Below are 16,580 nucleotides of genomic sequence, written 5' to 3'. Positions count from 1 at the left end.
GCAGTGTGTGGGGACAATGAAAAGCAGGGTTAAGTAGATTTCAGAGGACCTCCAATGCCACCTAACTTGGAACTCATCCCATAATTCAGTTTTGCAAAACCTTTGCAGCCTTAATGGGCTAGGACTGTGAATTCATCCACCTAGATGACTGGAGGCAAAGCGAAAAGATACAAATGCAAGTATGACAATTCTCTGAAGTTTGATTAGCTTGAAAATGTATATGAACCTTGTATTTTGTCCAGTTATCAGCATTTGTTATAATGAACACATACTCTTATTTAATAAACATGGCCCCAGTGAGTGAAAGAGTATATATATATACATATATATATATATATATGTATATATATATATATATATATCTTCCTCCCCCCCATAGGGAAATGACATGATAAATGTCACTGTTTGGAATGGTCAATTTGTCAGCCGCATGGAGAACGGATTGGAGCAGGACAATCTGATGGCGTTGTGTGGGTGTCAGGATTAAGTTGGCAAATGGTGAGAAGAGCAAGAAAGTGACACAAAGGGCATTTCAAAGAACAAATTGAAAGGATCTGATAATTTATCAGGTATATCTGTTTAAAGTAAGGGAGAAGAGAATGGTATCGGGGGTCTTGAGAGTTATTATTAAACTATAGCTGAAATAAAGAGGTAAAGAGAATGGAACATCTTGTGTGGTTTGGGTTTCCTTTTTGTCCTTTTGAGTTTGAGGTTCTTATATGATAATCTACATGTAAAGTCTTTCACAAAGTATCTACTCAAAAATATTTGAGGGAAATATTTGAGGAACAGACAATGCCATAGAGACAGCTGTCAAATGTTGGGGGGAAACCAAATTCCAGTTTGGGCTGACACGTGTCGAAATGAGATGCAACATGATTCCTCTATAATATTGTAGAGGAAACCTTCAGGAGGCCACCTCAGGTAGCTGATGCCTCAGTTCCTGCGAAGAGCTGGGGCAGAGGATGAGTTTCGTGAAGCCATGTGTAAATTCCACAATTCTGTGTGTGTGTGTGTTTAGCTCTTTAAAAGAGGGTTTTAAAAAAGAAAGAAGGGGACGCATATCGAGGGACAGTAGGGTTGTATGTGAAATGTTTGAGTCATTTCTTTTCCACCTCCCAACCTGGCACCATTTCTATTCCCCTGATGCTCATACCAGATCCTCTCTTCTCATCATCACCACTTCTGATTTGCTAAGGATTCCTCTCAGCCTCGGCCAAAAATAACCACTAAGGTTTAATTGACAAGAAATTCAGTCCTCACATGGAAGTCCTAAGGGCTTCTGGAAGACAAAACCATCTAAAACCAATAACTTAACAATACTAAAAGCAAGAGTGCAGTAATACAGAGAGCTTGGAAAACTGGATAGGTTGTGGGAGCAAAAATGGCCCATTAACCTGGAACTTCATATAAAACCTACAAACCACTCTTATTTTCCATTCTTTTTTGCATGTTTCGCACAGTTCTAATAATATTGCATATATAATCTGGAAGTCCTCTTTTGTACATTTTTAATGACTCCATAATATCCCACCTGGGGAAAAGTTTATATAATATTTTTTTAAGTGCTTAGTAAGAGGAATAAGAATAAATAGCTAATAGCAGGAAATGGGCTACTGCGCATTGTGGAGGTAATTCGGAGAACAAGGTCCATGGAGTCTCTTTCTTCATGGAGGTGATATTTATGAGGGGAGCCAAACACTGAACAAATAAATAAGAAAATGCCAGTGACCAATGACTGCTGTGGTGGAAATAAAATAGTGTGGCAGGTGGAGGTTGAATGGGAAGCTGTTGAGATGGAGTTGTCTGTGAGGGCCCCACTGATGAGAGGTTTAACTTGAAATCTAATGACAAGAGGAGCCAGCCATGTGAGGTGTTGGGGAGACAACTTTCCAGCAGAGAAAACAGATCATGCAATGGCCCTAAGGCACAGGCAGTTTGTAGACAGCTTTGTCTCTTCTACTGGTAAAACTCCTCCTGGGAGACATCATGCTGTACATTAATTCTCACTACACAATCCAGAACGAGCCAGATAAATGTTTTGTTTTTAAGAAAGAAAGCCAAGTAGAGTGTGTATCAACAGAAAACAGATCATTCAAATGTACCCTATAATGTACCTAAATTACTTGGACCATGAGTAGGTCACTTTATGACTTATTCAACATATTTATATTCATGTTTATTTCAGAAAGAGTTTAAAATACTTTCCAACGAAGTATAAATTATGATCAAATGTCATAAATAAAACGGGGAAGAAAAAAGGTAAAGTAAAACTAGTGAAGACAACATGGGGGAAAGAACGAAGGCAAAATTGCTCATGGTAAAAACCTACATTCTGGCTCTCATCAGGCTATGAGTTTTTCAGAAGCCTTAAAAAAAAAGGAGGGAGAGAAGGAATGCTGCTATTACACAATTTAAAATATTCACATACGATTTTTGACTTTGCAAAACTGATCAGTAGTTCCCAGAAGAGGGTGTTGCCTAACGTAATGAACACGGCCCTCCAAAACATATTTTAATAGATAAAACTGGTGTGGTTCTCAGGGTGACGCTCGGTAATGGCTTCTTAAATCACTCCCCTGTACAACTCTGCAAAAGTAAGTCTTCACTCTATCAACCATATGCGGAATAGGACCCAAATCATTGTTCAACAAGCTTTATCCAAAATACATTTTTTTAATAACTTGAGAACTTAATGTACATGTTGCTCATGAATTCTTCCCTAAATATTATTTCCTCAAAACTGAACTATTGATAAACCTCGTGACACCGATCTCTGTCTTGGATTCCCTACTGATCTGTAGACTCTAATAATGGATGTTGCCAACTGTACGCAAACCTCAATGTCTTCACTGAATGTTACGTCAGAGTTAAAATAATTCCGTGAAAGCCGGGCTTTTTATGAGCTCCCACAAAGTAGAGTATTTGTCAACTGTATAAATCAGGGGTGTCCAAACTACAGCCCTTGGGCCAACTGTGGCCCACAATCCATTTTTAATTGGCCCGCAGCAAATTCCAAAAATATATTTAGTTTACTTAAATAAACCAGGTGAGGCAATACGTACTTCACCTCGAGTGAGTAGCCCGGCTGTTTGTGTATTTTACCGCATATGGCCCTTGGTAAAAAAGTTGAAAACAGTTTGGACACCCCTGGTATAAATGTAACAGTGTTGTTTTTTCACATCCTTGCTGTACCACTAAGCGGAAGGGGAATGTCTCAATAAAAATTTTGGGTCAGAATAAAATAATATTCTATGCTTAAAAATCTTTAGCTGGTTTTAATTACCATTTTATATAACGCTAAGATCATTATTCTATTTTGCAAACAGAAAATATAACGGGAAAAAATGAAATAACCCAAACAATACCAGGTCCTCTAGGGAGAATCCATAGGAGTAAAAGAGCATTCTCTTACAAATAATACCTCAAAAACATACAGCTATAATGCAGATTATACAATGGCGCTCACTTCATACATATAGAGATGTTATTTCAAGTACAAACCAAACGTACTCTCGATTCAACATAGCTTGTCACTATGAATTTAGATCAATATGTTCAAACAGCGAAGGAGCAGCAGGAGTTACACACTCCTTTATGCTCCAGACTATACTTCGAAAACAAACTCTTCTTTTTTATGTGAAAGGAGCAACTTGCAACCTAAAACTATCAGTATAGTTCATGTAGAACACGACCCAACAATCGATTATTTAGATATTTTTAATAATTCATCTTTAGATGTCTTAATGCTGCTAAGAACTTCTAGGAACACAAACTACAAGAGAAACTATTTAACAAATCTGCCTTTTACCTTCTGCACTTTACATACTTGATTCTCTGGCAACTTTCTTGAAAACTAATCTCTACATCTGAATTTCAAACGTGAATTTCTTACTTCTAGTAGTGTAATGATGGAATGCACTGATGAATGTGGAAACAGACCAGGCGTATACACAGAAAATCAAGATAGGCTTCTGTAAAATTACGAGAATAGAATAGTTGAAAGTTCCCCAAGTATATCAGGGTTTTCCAAATATACATGAGGTTTTGAAGACAGGAAATGTTTTATTTGGATTTATATTTCTCAGTAAGTAATACAGCACCCAATGAAGGTAAATAAATTTCCAAACATCATGAGCCAAAGGATTTAATAGCTGTTGAAAAGATAAAGTCAAAATGAATTTTCAAGCAAGTGAAATCTCCATTAAATGACTGAGAATATTTCCAAGCAAGGCCACCCTGACCCCACCAATGAGCACACGCACACACACGTGTGTGCACACACACAGCACACACACGCACACACATGCACACTGTACATACACACCTTCCTCTACTACCGTTTTCCCCCGAAAATAAGACCTAGCCAGACCATCAGAGCTAATGTGTCTTTTGGAGCAAAAATTAATATAAGACCTGTCTTATTTTACTATAATATTGGGTATAATAAATATAATAAATATAATATAATAATATAATATTATAATGTAATATAATATAATATAATGTCTTAAATTAACTTTTGCTCCAAAAGACTCATTAGAGCTGATTGTTCGGCTAGGTCTTATTTTCAGGGAAACACGGTAGGTGCTTCACTCCTTTCCAGCATCACTGCAATGATTATTCAGAAATACCACAGCTAAAACCTAAAAAAGTGGATGTGTGCTATGAGTTCATTCTAATCTCAGGATACTGGAAGGCCAACCTTCAAAAGCACCTCTCCACATGATCTCTCACTGGGTTATCAATATTAATAGAGAAGAGAAGTAGCATGGAACGTGATGGCAGCCAACATGCATTGGGTGTTCACCAAGTGCCAGGGACTGGACTGGGTTCTTTAGATTTGGTTTCATCTCACATATTCCTCATAATCTCTTTGGTGTTATTTTCTAGATGAGGATGTGGATGTTCACAGAGATCAAGTAATTGTCTGATGGTCAGGCAGACAGTGAATGATCGCTAAGCCAGAGTTACCTCCAGAAATCACCTGCCCTGCTCCATGGAACTGTGTCATGTGTCTTGTGTTCAATGCAAATGCACTTGGGGGAGTCATGCATTCAGCCCTGCACAATGGTGTGAATTAATTTACCTGGCCCTCTCTAGAAAGCAGATATTAAAAAGAGACAACTATGGCTGGAAGGGAATTAGGTACTTAAATACATAATCAAAAGTTAGTCACTATACATGAAGATTAATTAATGGGATGGGGCATATTTCACTCTAGGTCTTAAAGGGATAAATATTATGAAGCTATTTGCTAGCTGGTTTTCTCTTTTTTTTTTTTCCATAGAAGGAAAACATATACACAAGTCAATGCTTTGTTTAATTGAACAGATATCGACTGAGCCCCTCCTTTATGGTTCGTGCTCTACAAGACATTACAGCAGATGCAGAGTAAAGCATGAGGTAAGACACTTGTTTCCCACCTTCAAGAACTTGAGATCTACTTTTAGACACGAGACATGACATAATATATAAACAAATACCTATTGTCAGCAGATTGCTAATACTCACACATCCTTCCTTGCAGAAAAGCTCTCTCTTTATCTGGATAGATTGTCCCCCATTACTGGAAGGACGCACAGAAAAACACAGAAAATAGGGGCCCTAGTCAGACCATTCACATCAGTCCACTTCTGTAACTATGCGTTTTAGTGCTACAAAATTCCCTCTCGCCACTGCTCGCGTTGCATCTCACAAATTTTGATATATCTTTCTTTTCATTGTTTGATGTATTATTTTTATTTCCCTGAGATTTCTTCTTTGACCAGTAGGTTATTTGGAAGTGTGTTGTATATTTTTCCAGCATTTTGGAAAATTTCCTGTTTTCTTTCTGTTATTGATTTCTAGTTTTATTCCACTGTGATGGAGAAAACACTTTGTATGACTTCAATTGAGTGTTTTGTGGCTCGGGGAATGGTCGGTCTTTGTACACATCTCATGCCACTTAAAAAGAATGTGTGTTCTGCTACTATTACATGAAGTGGTCTACAAATGTGGACTATAATAGATTCTTTTGGTTGATGTGCTGTTTAATTCTTCTATAGCATTTGTGATTTTCTGTTTAGTTGCTCTATCAGTTGTCAAGGGAAGGTTTTAAAGTCCCCAACTGTTGTTGTATTGTAGATATGTCTATTTCTCTCTTTTGTTCTATCAGTTTCTACTTCACAGATTTTGCAGCTCTGCTGTTCAGTGAGTGCACACACACTTAGAATTGCTTTTTTTTTTTTTTTTGGTGAGTTGACTCTTCTATTATTATATAATGATAATTTCTGTCTCTGGTAATTTTCCATCCTCTCAAGTCTATTTTATGTAACATTAACAGACTCACTCCTGCCTTCATGTAATGTTTGCATATTTTTTCCATTGTCTTACTTTTAGCTGGCTTATATCTTTGTATCTAAAGTGAGTTTTCTGGAGGTGGCATAGAGTTGGGTCATGTTCATTTTTCTTTTTTTTTGTTTTTTGTTTTTTGTTTTTTTTAAATCTCTTCTATCTCTGTCTTTTAATTGGTGTATTTAGACCATTTTCAGGTAATGTAATTATTGATTGACAAATTAAGACTAAATTTTGTCATGCTATTTCTTGCTTTGTTTGTTCTCTCTGTTTTTGTTTTTCTTTTCCCTGTTCTTGTAGGAACTTGAACGATTTTTAGAATTCCATTTGATTTACCTATAGTTTTTGAGGGCATCTTTTTGTATACCTTTTTTTAGTGGTTGCTCTGGGTACTACATTATACATACACAATGGATCACCAGGTGTCATCATTTTATCAGTTCAAGTGAAGTGTACAAACTTTACCACTTTTGTGGCCCTTTACTCTTCCCTGCTTAAAATACAATTGTCTTAAAAACTTCCTCTACAGACGTTTAGAAACGCATCTCATGTTGTTATCATTTTTGCTTCAAACCATAAAACATTATTTGGAAAATTCAAGAGGAAAAGGAAAATGTTTTCTATTTACTCGTATGTTTGTTCTTTCCATGTTTTTCCTTCCTTCCTAATGTTCTAAAGTTACTTTTTATCATTTCCTTTCTGTTTAGAGAACTTCCTTTAGTTATACTTTTAGGGTAGGCCAGCGGGTAACAAATTGTCTTAATTTCTGCTCCATTTCTGAAGGATATTTTCTCTGAGTATAGAATTCTAGGTTCTTTTTTTCAGCAGTGGAAAAATGTTGTGCCACTTCCTTCTGACTTCCATGAGTTTGATGAGAAATCGACCATCATTCAAAATGTTTTTCCTCTCTAAGTATGGAGTTGCATTTCTCTGGCTGCTTTCAACATATTTCTTGTCTTCTTTTTTTTTTTCAGAAGTTTAATTTTTATGTATCTTGGCATGGATTTCATGGCAGGGGTGGCCTTGTTGCCACTGGACGATAGTGAAGTTCCTGACTCTTCTTTAGGCCTCTTCAGACGTGACCTAATGGGGTGGGAAAGGAATGCCTCATTGCTGCCAGTGGTGGATGAAGCACAGGTTTCCACATGGCCTCGACTGACACCATGAGGGAGCCCTTATTATTGACCAGTGGGGATGGAAACGCTAGCTCCTACCTGGTCTTCTTTGACATCACTTTCAGCAGGGCTGTTGTCTGCCTTAGATACAAGTCCTTTGCCAGACATACTATATTTTGCAAGTGGTTTCTCCAAGTCTGTGGCTTGCCTTTCATTTTCTTAGCAATGCCTTTTGAAGAGCAAAAGCTTAATTTTAAATAAGTCCAGTTTCATGACTTTTTCATTTATAGTTTATAATATTTGTGTCATATTTAAGAAATACCTACCAGAGTCAAGGTGAGAAAAATTATCTCCTATGTTCTCTTCTAGATGTAAAAAAAAAAAAAAAAGGTTTTACATTTAGGTTTAGAATCCATTTCAAGTTAATTTTTGTATATGGTTTAAGGTAAAAATCCAAGTTCTTTTTTTGCATATGTCTATCTAGTTGTTCCATATCACTTGTTGCAATGATTATCATTTCCCCATTCAACTGGCCATATATGCCTGGGTTTATATTTCTGAACTTTATCTGTTCTATATATCCATTTTTTTACTTTCATACCAATACCGCACTCTTTTACTTGTAATACTTTTAATGACTATTGAAGTCAAGTAGTATATATCATTCAACGTTTTAACAATATTAAGTTTTCATATCTATAAACAAAGTAATACCTCTTCATTTATTCAGGTTGTCTTTGATCTCTCCAAGCAGTTTTTACAGTTTTTAATATAGAGATTTTACATATTTTTTATATGTATTTCCTAGTATTTCATATTTTTCTCTCCATATAAAGGTATTTTTTCTTTTTTAACTTCTGTGGTTATTAGCTTGAACATAAATATAGAATTGGTTTTTATACAATGAACTTGTATCTAAAACTTAAATAATCACTCTTATTAGTGCCTGTATCTTTTTCTGTATATCTCCTAAGAGTTTCTACATACACTCAAAAATGTTAAGATCTTTATTCTGCCTAATTGCAGTAACAGAATCAACACAATCCCAATCAAAATACTGGCAGGTATTTTTCTGTGAAAATGGACAAAGTGAGTCTAAAATTCACATGAAAATTCAAATGATTTAGGGTATGTAAAGAACTCTTAAAACTCAAAAAGAAGAATACAAACAGCCCAATTAAAAATGGGCAAACTATTTGGACAGACACTTCGCCAAAGATATACAGAAGGCAAATAACCACATAAAAAAATAATCGCCAGCATTAAGCATCCAAGAAATGAAAAATAAAACCACAATGAGATACCACACAGACCTATTAGGAGGGCTATTATTCAAAAGATGGACAATACCAAGTTTTGGTAAGAATGTAGAACTACTGGAACTTTCATACACTGTTGGTAGGAATGTACAACTGTATTATACTTCCGCTTTTCAAAACTACTTTTCAAAACCACTTTTCATGTCTTTAAAAGTTAAGCATACCATATGATGCAGCCACTGTACTCCAGGTAATTACCCAAGAGAAATAAAGCATAATTCCATACAAAATACTACTCAGCAATAAAAAGAAACTATTGATCATGATACAAGCTAGATGCATGTACAAATAATAATGTTGAATGAAAAAAAGATCTAACAACAAAAACAAGTGTATAGAAAACTCTATAGAAGGAAAACTAATCCACAGTGACAAAAAGGAGATCAGTGGTTGCGTGGGGATGTGGAGCAAGTAAGGAAGGGTAAGAGGGAAGACTTACAAAGGGGCGCTCTGACAGCAGGTAAAAGGGAGGAGGGTATATGAGGAGTATGTGCCAACTGGGTCCATGTATTTTAAGGCACCTACCAGGAAATTCCAAACAACGTTGCCACTACGTATCATTGACTCTCACATTGACCATGTAGAAGTGTAAAGGAGATGCCATCATTCATAATACGTAAATGCGTTCTGTTCATAAAGAAGGAGACACAGTCTCTCTGCTTCAGCACTCTTTCTTGTGTTCTAGCACTGTCAGGCATTTACTCTTTAAATATTTTTGCTGCTATTTCAATAAAATTTTGAGAGGGAGAAGAGGAAAATGCATATGCTTGGTTAACCGGAATTGTAAATTTTCTTTACTTGGAATTTTAGCTTATTATTTATTGGTTTCCATGTATAAACCATCGATACCGTTCTTGACTATATTTACATGATTTAATGTTTAAAGAAACCCAATTGATGAACTATTTTGTAAATAGTCATTTCCTAGATGCTCTTTATTTTTTGAAAACTGTAATACATTGTTTTATTTAATTTATGAATCACACATTTGTATTGCATTGACTAATTTTCCTTAAAATCAACAATTTTAAGTTGTATTGGTTTTGTAAGGCTGCTGCAACAATTTACCAAAAACTTAGTGACTTGAAAACAAGACAAATTCATTATCTTACAATGCTGGAGGTCAGAATTCTAAAACAGGTCCTATTGTGATCAAATCACGGTATCAGCATAGCTGCATTTCTTCCAGTCTTTAGGGGAAATTTTGTTTTCTTGTTCTTTTCAGTTTCTTTATTTTTATTTTTATTATTTTTTACTTTGAAATAATTTTAAACTCACAGAATATATGAACAGCACAAAAAAATCCATATCCCATTCACCCAGAGACACCATTTGAATTTTGCCCACTTTCTCAATAACGTCCTTCACAGCCAAGTATCAACTCTAGAATAATTTTTTTTTTTTGCATTCGTCATGTCCTTTCAGTCTAAGACCTCCCTTAACCTCACGACCTTAACATTTTTGAAGACTCCAGGAAAATTGAATTTCCCTATTGGATTTATCAGATATTTTCTCATTATTCTACTCAGGTCATGCATGATTGGCAGAAATATTACAGCAGCAATGTTCTTTTAATTGCATCCTATCAGGGGGCACAGGACATTGGTTTGTCCTATCATTTGAGCAGTGTCTGCCAGTTTTCTTTGCTATCAAGTTACTTTTTTTTCCTTTTGTAATTAACAACTATTTTGTGAAAAGATACTAGAGATGATGTAACATCTCATTTCTCATCCAATTTTCACCCATTCCTTTATGCATCAATTAATGTTTTTGCCTGAATTATTACTAAATGGTTGCCAAGTAGTGATTTTCTAATTCCATCATCCCTTCTATTTTTATTAATTGGCATTCTACTGCAAGGTAAAGCCTTCTCTTCTTGCTATAAATTGAGTACATTCATGTTTCCCATTATATCTCATTGCAAAAAACAAAAATTGTCCTCTTTTATACAGTAACATAATCTGTTATTATTCTTTATTTTGATTCTTAAATAGTCTCAAATTTAGTTAATAAGAGTCTCTTCAAGCTGGCTTCTATGTTTTGGGTTTTGTTTTGTTTTTTAACATGTTCGTATTATTCTCTGATCCCTTTCTTACTTTCTGGCATAACATTTACCAGGTTCCTCTTGTACTTCCCCAGCCAAGAAGCTGGAATTAACCATTTCTCTAATGATACCTGGTTGTACTTAATGGAGAATCGTATTTACAACCCCAATATGGTTGCGAAGTGTGCTCATTGTTACTGGGGTGTTGCTACTTCCAGGCCCTTGAAGTAAGTCACAAGAAAGAAATAAATGCATACATTTATATACATTTTAATGCACGTAAATCTATACTTATTTTTATTAGCATCTATATCTATTATTGAAAGTCATGAGATCACATCAATACTTCTGATTTCAATCTAACACTACCAGGTTCATTCTACCTTTTTTCTTTTTTATATCTCTGACTGCCATCTCCATCAGTGAGAGAGAGCTGGCTTGCATTGTTTTCAATATATTCACTCATTTTCTCAACACCTGCCTCCCTCATATGTAACAAATTTCCTGACCCTGCCAGGCCACTGCCTGATACTCTCCAGGCTAAATGGAGTTCAGGGTTACAGATGTGACTAGAAAGTGTGGAACAAGGTACATGAACAAAAGGAAGTCATGGAGCAGCAAGTATATGAACGATGCAGGCTTATGGGTGACAATGAGCTTGATATGAGTCCACCTCATAACATATGCCAAATCAGTTAACATAAATTCAGACCATGTGAGTAGGGGTCCTTTGAACTAAACAAAGAAGGTGATAAAGCAGTCCCATTCTTTTTCGGGTGGGTCAGATCACATTCGGAGAGATGTAGTGAATTTGTTGGCCACATCTTCAGTACAAGAGATTTAAAACTTCTATAAAGATTTTATGAAGACCCCCCCATTATTCTGCTTTTTAATAGTTTAGGATTTCATACTCTTATGAGGTGTGATCAGGGCTGAAACAAGATATCTGACTGCCCTGGGCATCCTTCTAACCAAAAACTTCCAAATAATTTTCCTATTTATGTAATGGGAATAGGAGAAACTGAAAATTGTATAGTTCTCTATGTTGAAAATAAGAAATTTATTGTGATGTTCCACATCATAAAAACCTCTTGGGAACTAAGTTAAACTGCTGCTTACAATACAGACACACTAGATCACGTGATCCCAATAGGCAGCTATATGCCAGTTAATTATTCAGTTTTAGAATTTCTGACTGCCAATTTCTTTGACTGTTAAGTGACTGGCCTTAGGGTTTGAGATAAGTCTTGTGTTTCCACCATACATCTTGCCTACATGTGTTGCAAAAATACTCTACTTTGGTGGCAGCCAAACCTTGTCACATCTTATCAGTTAAGTAAGGAGTTACGTGCAACAATCTATAGTAAATAGGATTATATTTCTAACTTATTGCAGTGATGCCCAACTTTCCTTATAGATTGACGCCCAGGTGGTCACTACTTACTGGCCCTGAATAAGCCAATGACAATACTAAGTATTACATTTGGCAAAAACACCAGAGTTTGCAGAATGTAAGTCATTAATACCATTTTCACATTACATCTTCAGATATTTCATTAAAATATCATTACCCAAGACTCTAATGCAATGATTTCTAGGCCTGTTCTATAATGCCTCAAAACATCTTAAGTCATATTTAAAAGTAGTATAAAGTTATACTTCTAAATTAACTAGAAACAAGATCCATTTCAATTGAAAGTAGGTTTTGAAACACCATATTGTGTGCAGTACTTTATAAGCTTCTCAAATGATAAAATGTTAGGAATAAACAAGTAAACTAAGTAGAAAATAAATTAAGGAATTAAGCTAAGTAAAGAAAATGTACAAGTGAAAAAACAGGATAAAGTGTTCTCAGTATCAGTATGTGTTACCTTTGTTATTATTTTAAATAATATTCATGTGCTCTCTTTAAAGTGTTTCACTCCAATAAGTTATCTCAAAACATTCCTAACTTACAAAATCTGTAAAGGGGACATAATGTCATGTCTTGCATATTTTCAAAACTAAAGTAAACCTATATCACCTACTCCAGTGCCTCAGCAAAAAAAAAAAAAAAAAAAAAAGTCACAACAAAGCACAGATAATAAAACTTGAAGACAACTATGTCAATGTGTGATGAATAAAAGGAGATTTTTATCTTATGTCACTGTTTCTTACAATGTGGTCCAGACATTAAATATGTAATAATCATTTGTGCTGCTTTTCACTAAATTCAGATTCCTTGGTCCTTCTCTATTCTCCTGACGCAGTTCTTTTGAGAACCAATGACCAAAGTCCTGGGAGCTTTGAGTAGAACGTTAGCTCAACAATATTCATTTTGTACTAGTTCCACTGGTTTTCTAGGATGAGGAAAGGTAGGCTAGTGAGATTTTCCAATTTTGTAAAGTATGTGTAATTCTTTCAAAATCAAGCTCCATCAAGATCAAAATTATTGTATAAGGACCTCCTTTTAGTAGAAGATAACTTATCCATTTTCATCCCTTCACTTATTTAAAGTGCACATCAATCCTTAAAAATTAACCCATCAGTGCAATTCAGGCTAATGGAGATATATAAAATACGTCACCAGAAAAATCAATAAAATACAGAGCATTTAATTTTGTTGTTGTTTGATGAAGTCTAAGGATTTTACGAAACAATTTGCAATCACTTAAAATTCATCAGTGCAAAACTAGCTAGTTCACATTAAAAAAAAAGAGAACCCGATAACTATCAAGTTGGATTTATTTCCTAATTATGTAGAAAGTTTACATATATTCCAAACTCTGTTATCACTTGGAGAGACTCTTTGGAATTTCAAAATAAGTTAACAAATAAGAACAGCATCTATTAAAAACAATTCACTTATTCTCCCTGGTAAAATATACTTTAAATATTTTTATATATTTAGTATAAATATTTATACTAAAATATACTTAGAAACACTCTAAATGTATTCATTTATTTTATCTTTCTTTCCATGCAATTAATATACTGTGCCCCACAGAGTTATCGTGCATCTACTTTTTAAAATATATGCATATGGCATTATGTACAGTCTCTAATCATTCCACCAAGGCAAAGAACCGAATTCTAGTAGCTCCAGCAATGCTACTTTGCTTTTGGATATGGACTTCTTTGCTAACACTTTTGGCAGAAACGGGAATCAAGACATACAGTGTAGGACGTTTTGACTATACAACAGTGAGTTTCAGCAGAAACAATTGTCCTGTCTTTTAAGACAGTACAACGTTAACTTAAACTTAGGCAGAAAAACTTAAGAGATCATGCAAATCTTGGTCATTTCAAACCTGTCCACCCCAGAGAAAAGACCTACCAGATCTCACCCCCTGTCCTCCTTTCTCTTGTGTTGGAGCATTAATTCGCTATCTCTGCAGTTGTCACTCTTCTTTTTTGTCCTAGAGAAGCTGCTCTAATTCTCTGCTATTTTTCAGCCCTGCTGCGTTTCAACCTCACTCAGACATTAGCGACATGTAACCCCCCACTCCCAGACCCAAGAATGGCCACAATTGCTTTTGGAGGGGAGAACTAGCAAGGGTATCTTGACCCTCCCACGTCATCTCGTCACCCACTGGTGCCCAGCTGGACAAATGGACCCGGAGAAGGGACTGTGGGCGTCCTTCCTTTCTGTCCTGGACATCTGCCCAGTGCCTGCAAACCCCCGGGACGTTGGGCAGGTGCCTGGTTTCTGACTCCCATTCTCATTCTCTGCTGTGCTCCCGATCTTCCTTCCTCCTATAGTATTTCTGTCATCACTTCTTTGATGGTGAGAGAACAGCACAGAGCTGCGTCTCCTTCCCATAAATACGTGTGTGCTTTCCCGAACCTTTCTCCGCCTCCTCACGCAGGTACAGTCTGCAATTCGAAGGACTTTTTTTTTTTCATCCAGAGACCAATGTCAGCGTCTCAGTTTGACACTTTCATTCAACAGGCCCACGCCTACTGAAGCCCACTCCTTAACAGTTCCTGTTTCTCCCAATTAACCGCGTTCCTGCCAAAGGCTAAGCACCTCCTCCACCTTTTCGGGTTCTACTACTGCCTACGTTAAAAAAAAAAAAATCCAATACAGTAAAACAGTGTGAATTCCAGGAAAAGTGCGAGTGTATGCACTGTCTGTCTCAGTCTGTCAGGGTCTGCGCCTGCAGCTGCAAGGCGCTGGACAGTCGGACGACTCAAACTTCCCCTGCCAGGCTGAGGCTGGGCCCTGCCAGCTCACCTGTCCGCGCCCAGGTAACCCGGGAAGTGCCCACAGCCTGCGTTCCAGGACACCTAGCCGCGACAGAGCAATGCCAGGGAACTAGGGCCACAGGGGCGCCCCTCCCACTCGTTTGTTCTCTATCCCTGCTTCCCTCCTGGCGTTCTGCTTTTGTCTGGGCACCCCTTCCTCCACCGCGCCTTACCTCAAACAGGGGACCGATCTTGTTCTTCTCCAGGTAAGCCTGGATCCGGGATTGCTGATACGACGCCATGGAGAGACAGCAGGTGCGGTGGAGAGGGCAAGCAGAACGCGCCTCTGCTGGGGGTCCACCTCCTCCCCAAACTGGTGCCCGGACCGGGGCTCGTGAGCCTCGGCTCCCCCGGCGCGGCGGCCTCGGCCCCGGCCACTGGCGTGGGCTGCAGCCCCGGGAGCTGCGAGCGCGCGGGGCGCCGAGAGCCGGAAGCCTGGCGCGGGGCTCCCAACTCCGACAACTCAGAGGCGCGGGGGGAACTCATTCATCGCGCTCTCCTGTTCGCGCCCGCCCCCGCCGCGCTCCGCAGAGGTGTCTTTCTCCTCTGGGCGGCAGCAGCGGGGACCAGGGCGAGGGAGGGGAGCCCCGCGCTGCCGCTCCGCCCAGAGCGCCACCCGGGGGCGCCCACTGCCGGACGGGGACGGCGGGGCTAGGACTGCCCGCGAGGGTGCGGCTGCGCGTGTGTCCGGGCGCAGGAGGCGGGTGCCTCTCTCCCCGGCTACAGCCACAAAACCCGGGCTTCTCCCGAGCCTGGGCTTGACCCGCCCGCCGCTCCCTAGCGACAGCGCCGCTCAAAAAGCCAATGGTGAAGGGGCTTCTTTCCCAGTGCACAGAAATCTGGTGTTTGTTGGCTACGCCTTGGCAGCGGCAAATGCTTTTCGCAAGGGGGTCATCCCCACAGCCGGTTGGGAGCCTCTCCACGCCACCTGCTGTGCCTACACTGGCTTAGGGTCCGCGAAGGGCAGAGTTGTGAAAAGGTGCGTGGCTCTGCGGGTTTGCCACGAAAAGGAAGTTGCAGTCTGTTAGGAAACCTGGCTTGGCTTGCAGCAAGCCCCCGGGAGACCGTAGGTTGAGAACCCAGCTGAAAACTCCCGAAGTGCAGACACACCCAAAGGTTGGGAGCAACTCTTCGGCTCAAGCCAGCCCTCCCTTAATCCACATATAATTATTGGTAGCGACATTTCAGATGCTACCCTATTCCACTTATTGTTTATCCAGATACTTCATGAACTCCTCAAATTTAGCCCATACCTTTCTTATTAAGCAAGGATTTTTCAAGATCTAACAAGAGGTGAGATCAAGAAACACAGAGGTTTCTTCACAGAGCTCTGTTTGTTGGGAAAAACAAAACATTGAGACCCCCAGTGATGGTTTCCCTGGCTCCTAACCATGATGTGCCACCAAAATAAAAAATGTATATTCGTAAATGTGAAGGTTTATAATAACGGGGATAATTGTCCTTGAAGCTGACTGCAAAAGTATAGATCTCTTTTTCTCCAGTGTGTCCTGGGTTTCTGTAATTCATAATTTCTTTATT

At 38.3% G+C, this 16,580-nt stretch overlaps 1 protein-coding gene across 1 annotated transcript in view; it reads right to left on the bottom strand.

Annotated features, from left to right (window-relative positions):
- Positions 1–15,527, bottom strand: part of LOC308506445 (uncharacterized protein C8orf34 homolog) — a gene marked incomplete at its 5' end in the record, with an annotated part of 300,475 nt that extends 284,948 nt beyond the window's left edge. Inside the window, 3 exon segments of the mRNA XM_081069952.1 lie at positions 15,215–15,411; positions 15,414–15,482; positions 15,485–15,527. Of these exon segments, the coding sequence (XP_080926078.1) occupies positions 15,215–15,411; positions 15,414–15,482; positions 15,485–15,527 (309 nt within the window).
- Positions 15,528–16,580: the final 1,053 nt, after the last annotated feature.

The sequence above is a fragment of the Rhinolophus hipposideros genome (genome assembly GCF_964194185.1).
Source record: "Rhinolophus hipposideros genome assembly, chromosome: 13".
Lineage (NCBI taxonomy): Eukaryota > Metazoa > Chordata > Mammalia > Chiroptera > Rhinolophidae > Rhinolophus > Rhinolophus hipposideros.
Note: the sequence above shows the minus strand (reverse complement) of the source record. Positions and strands in the feature narration are given on the sequence as shown.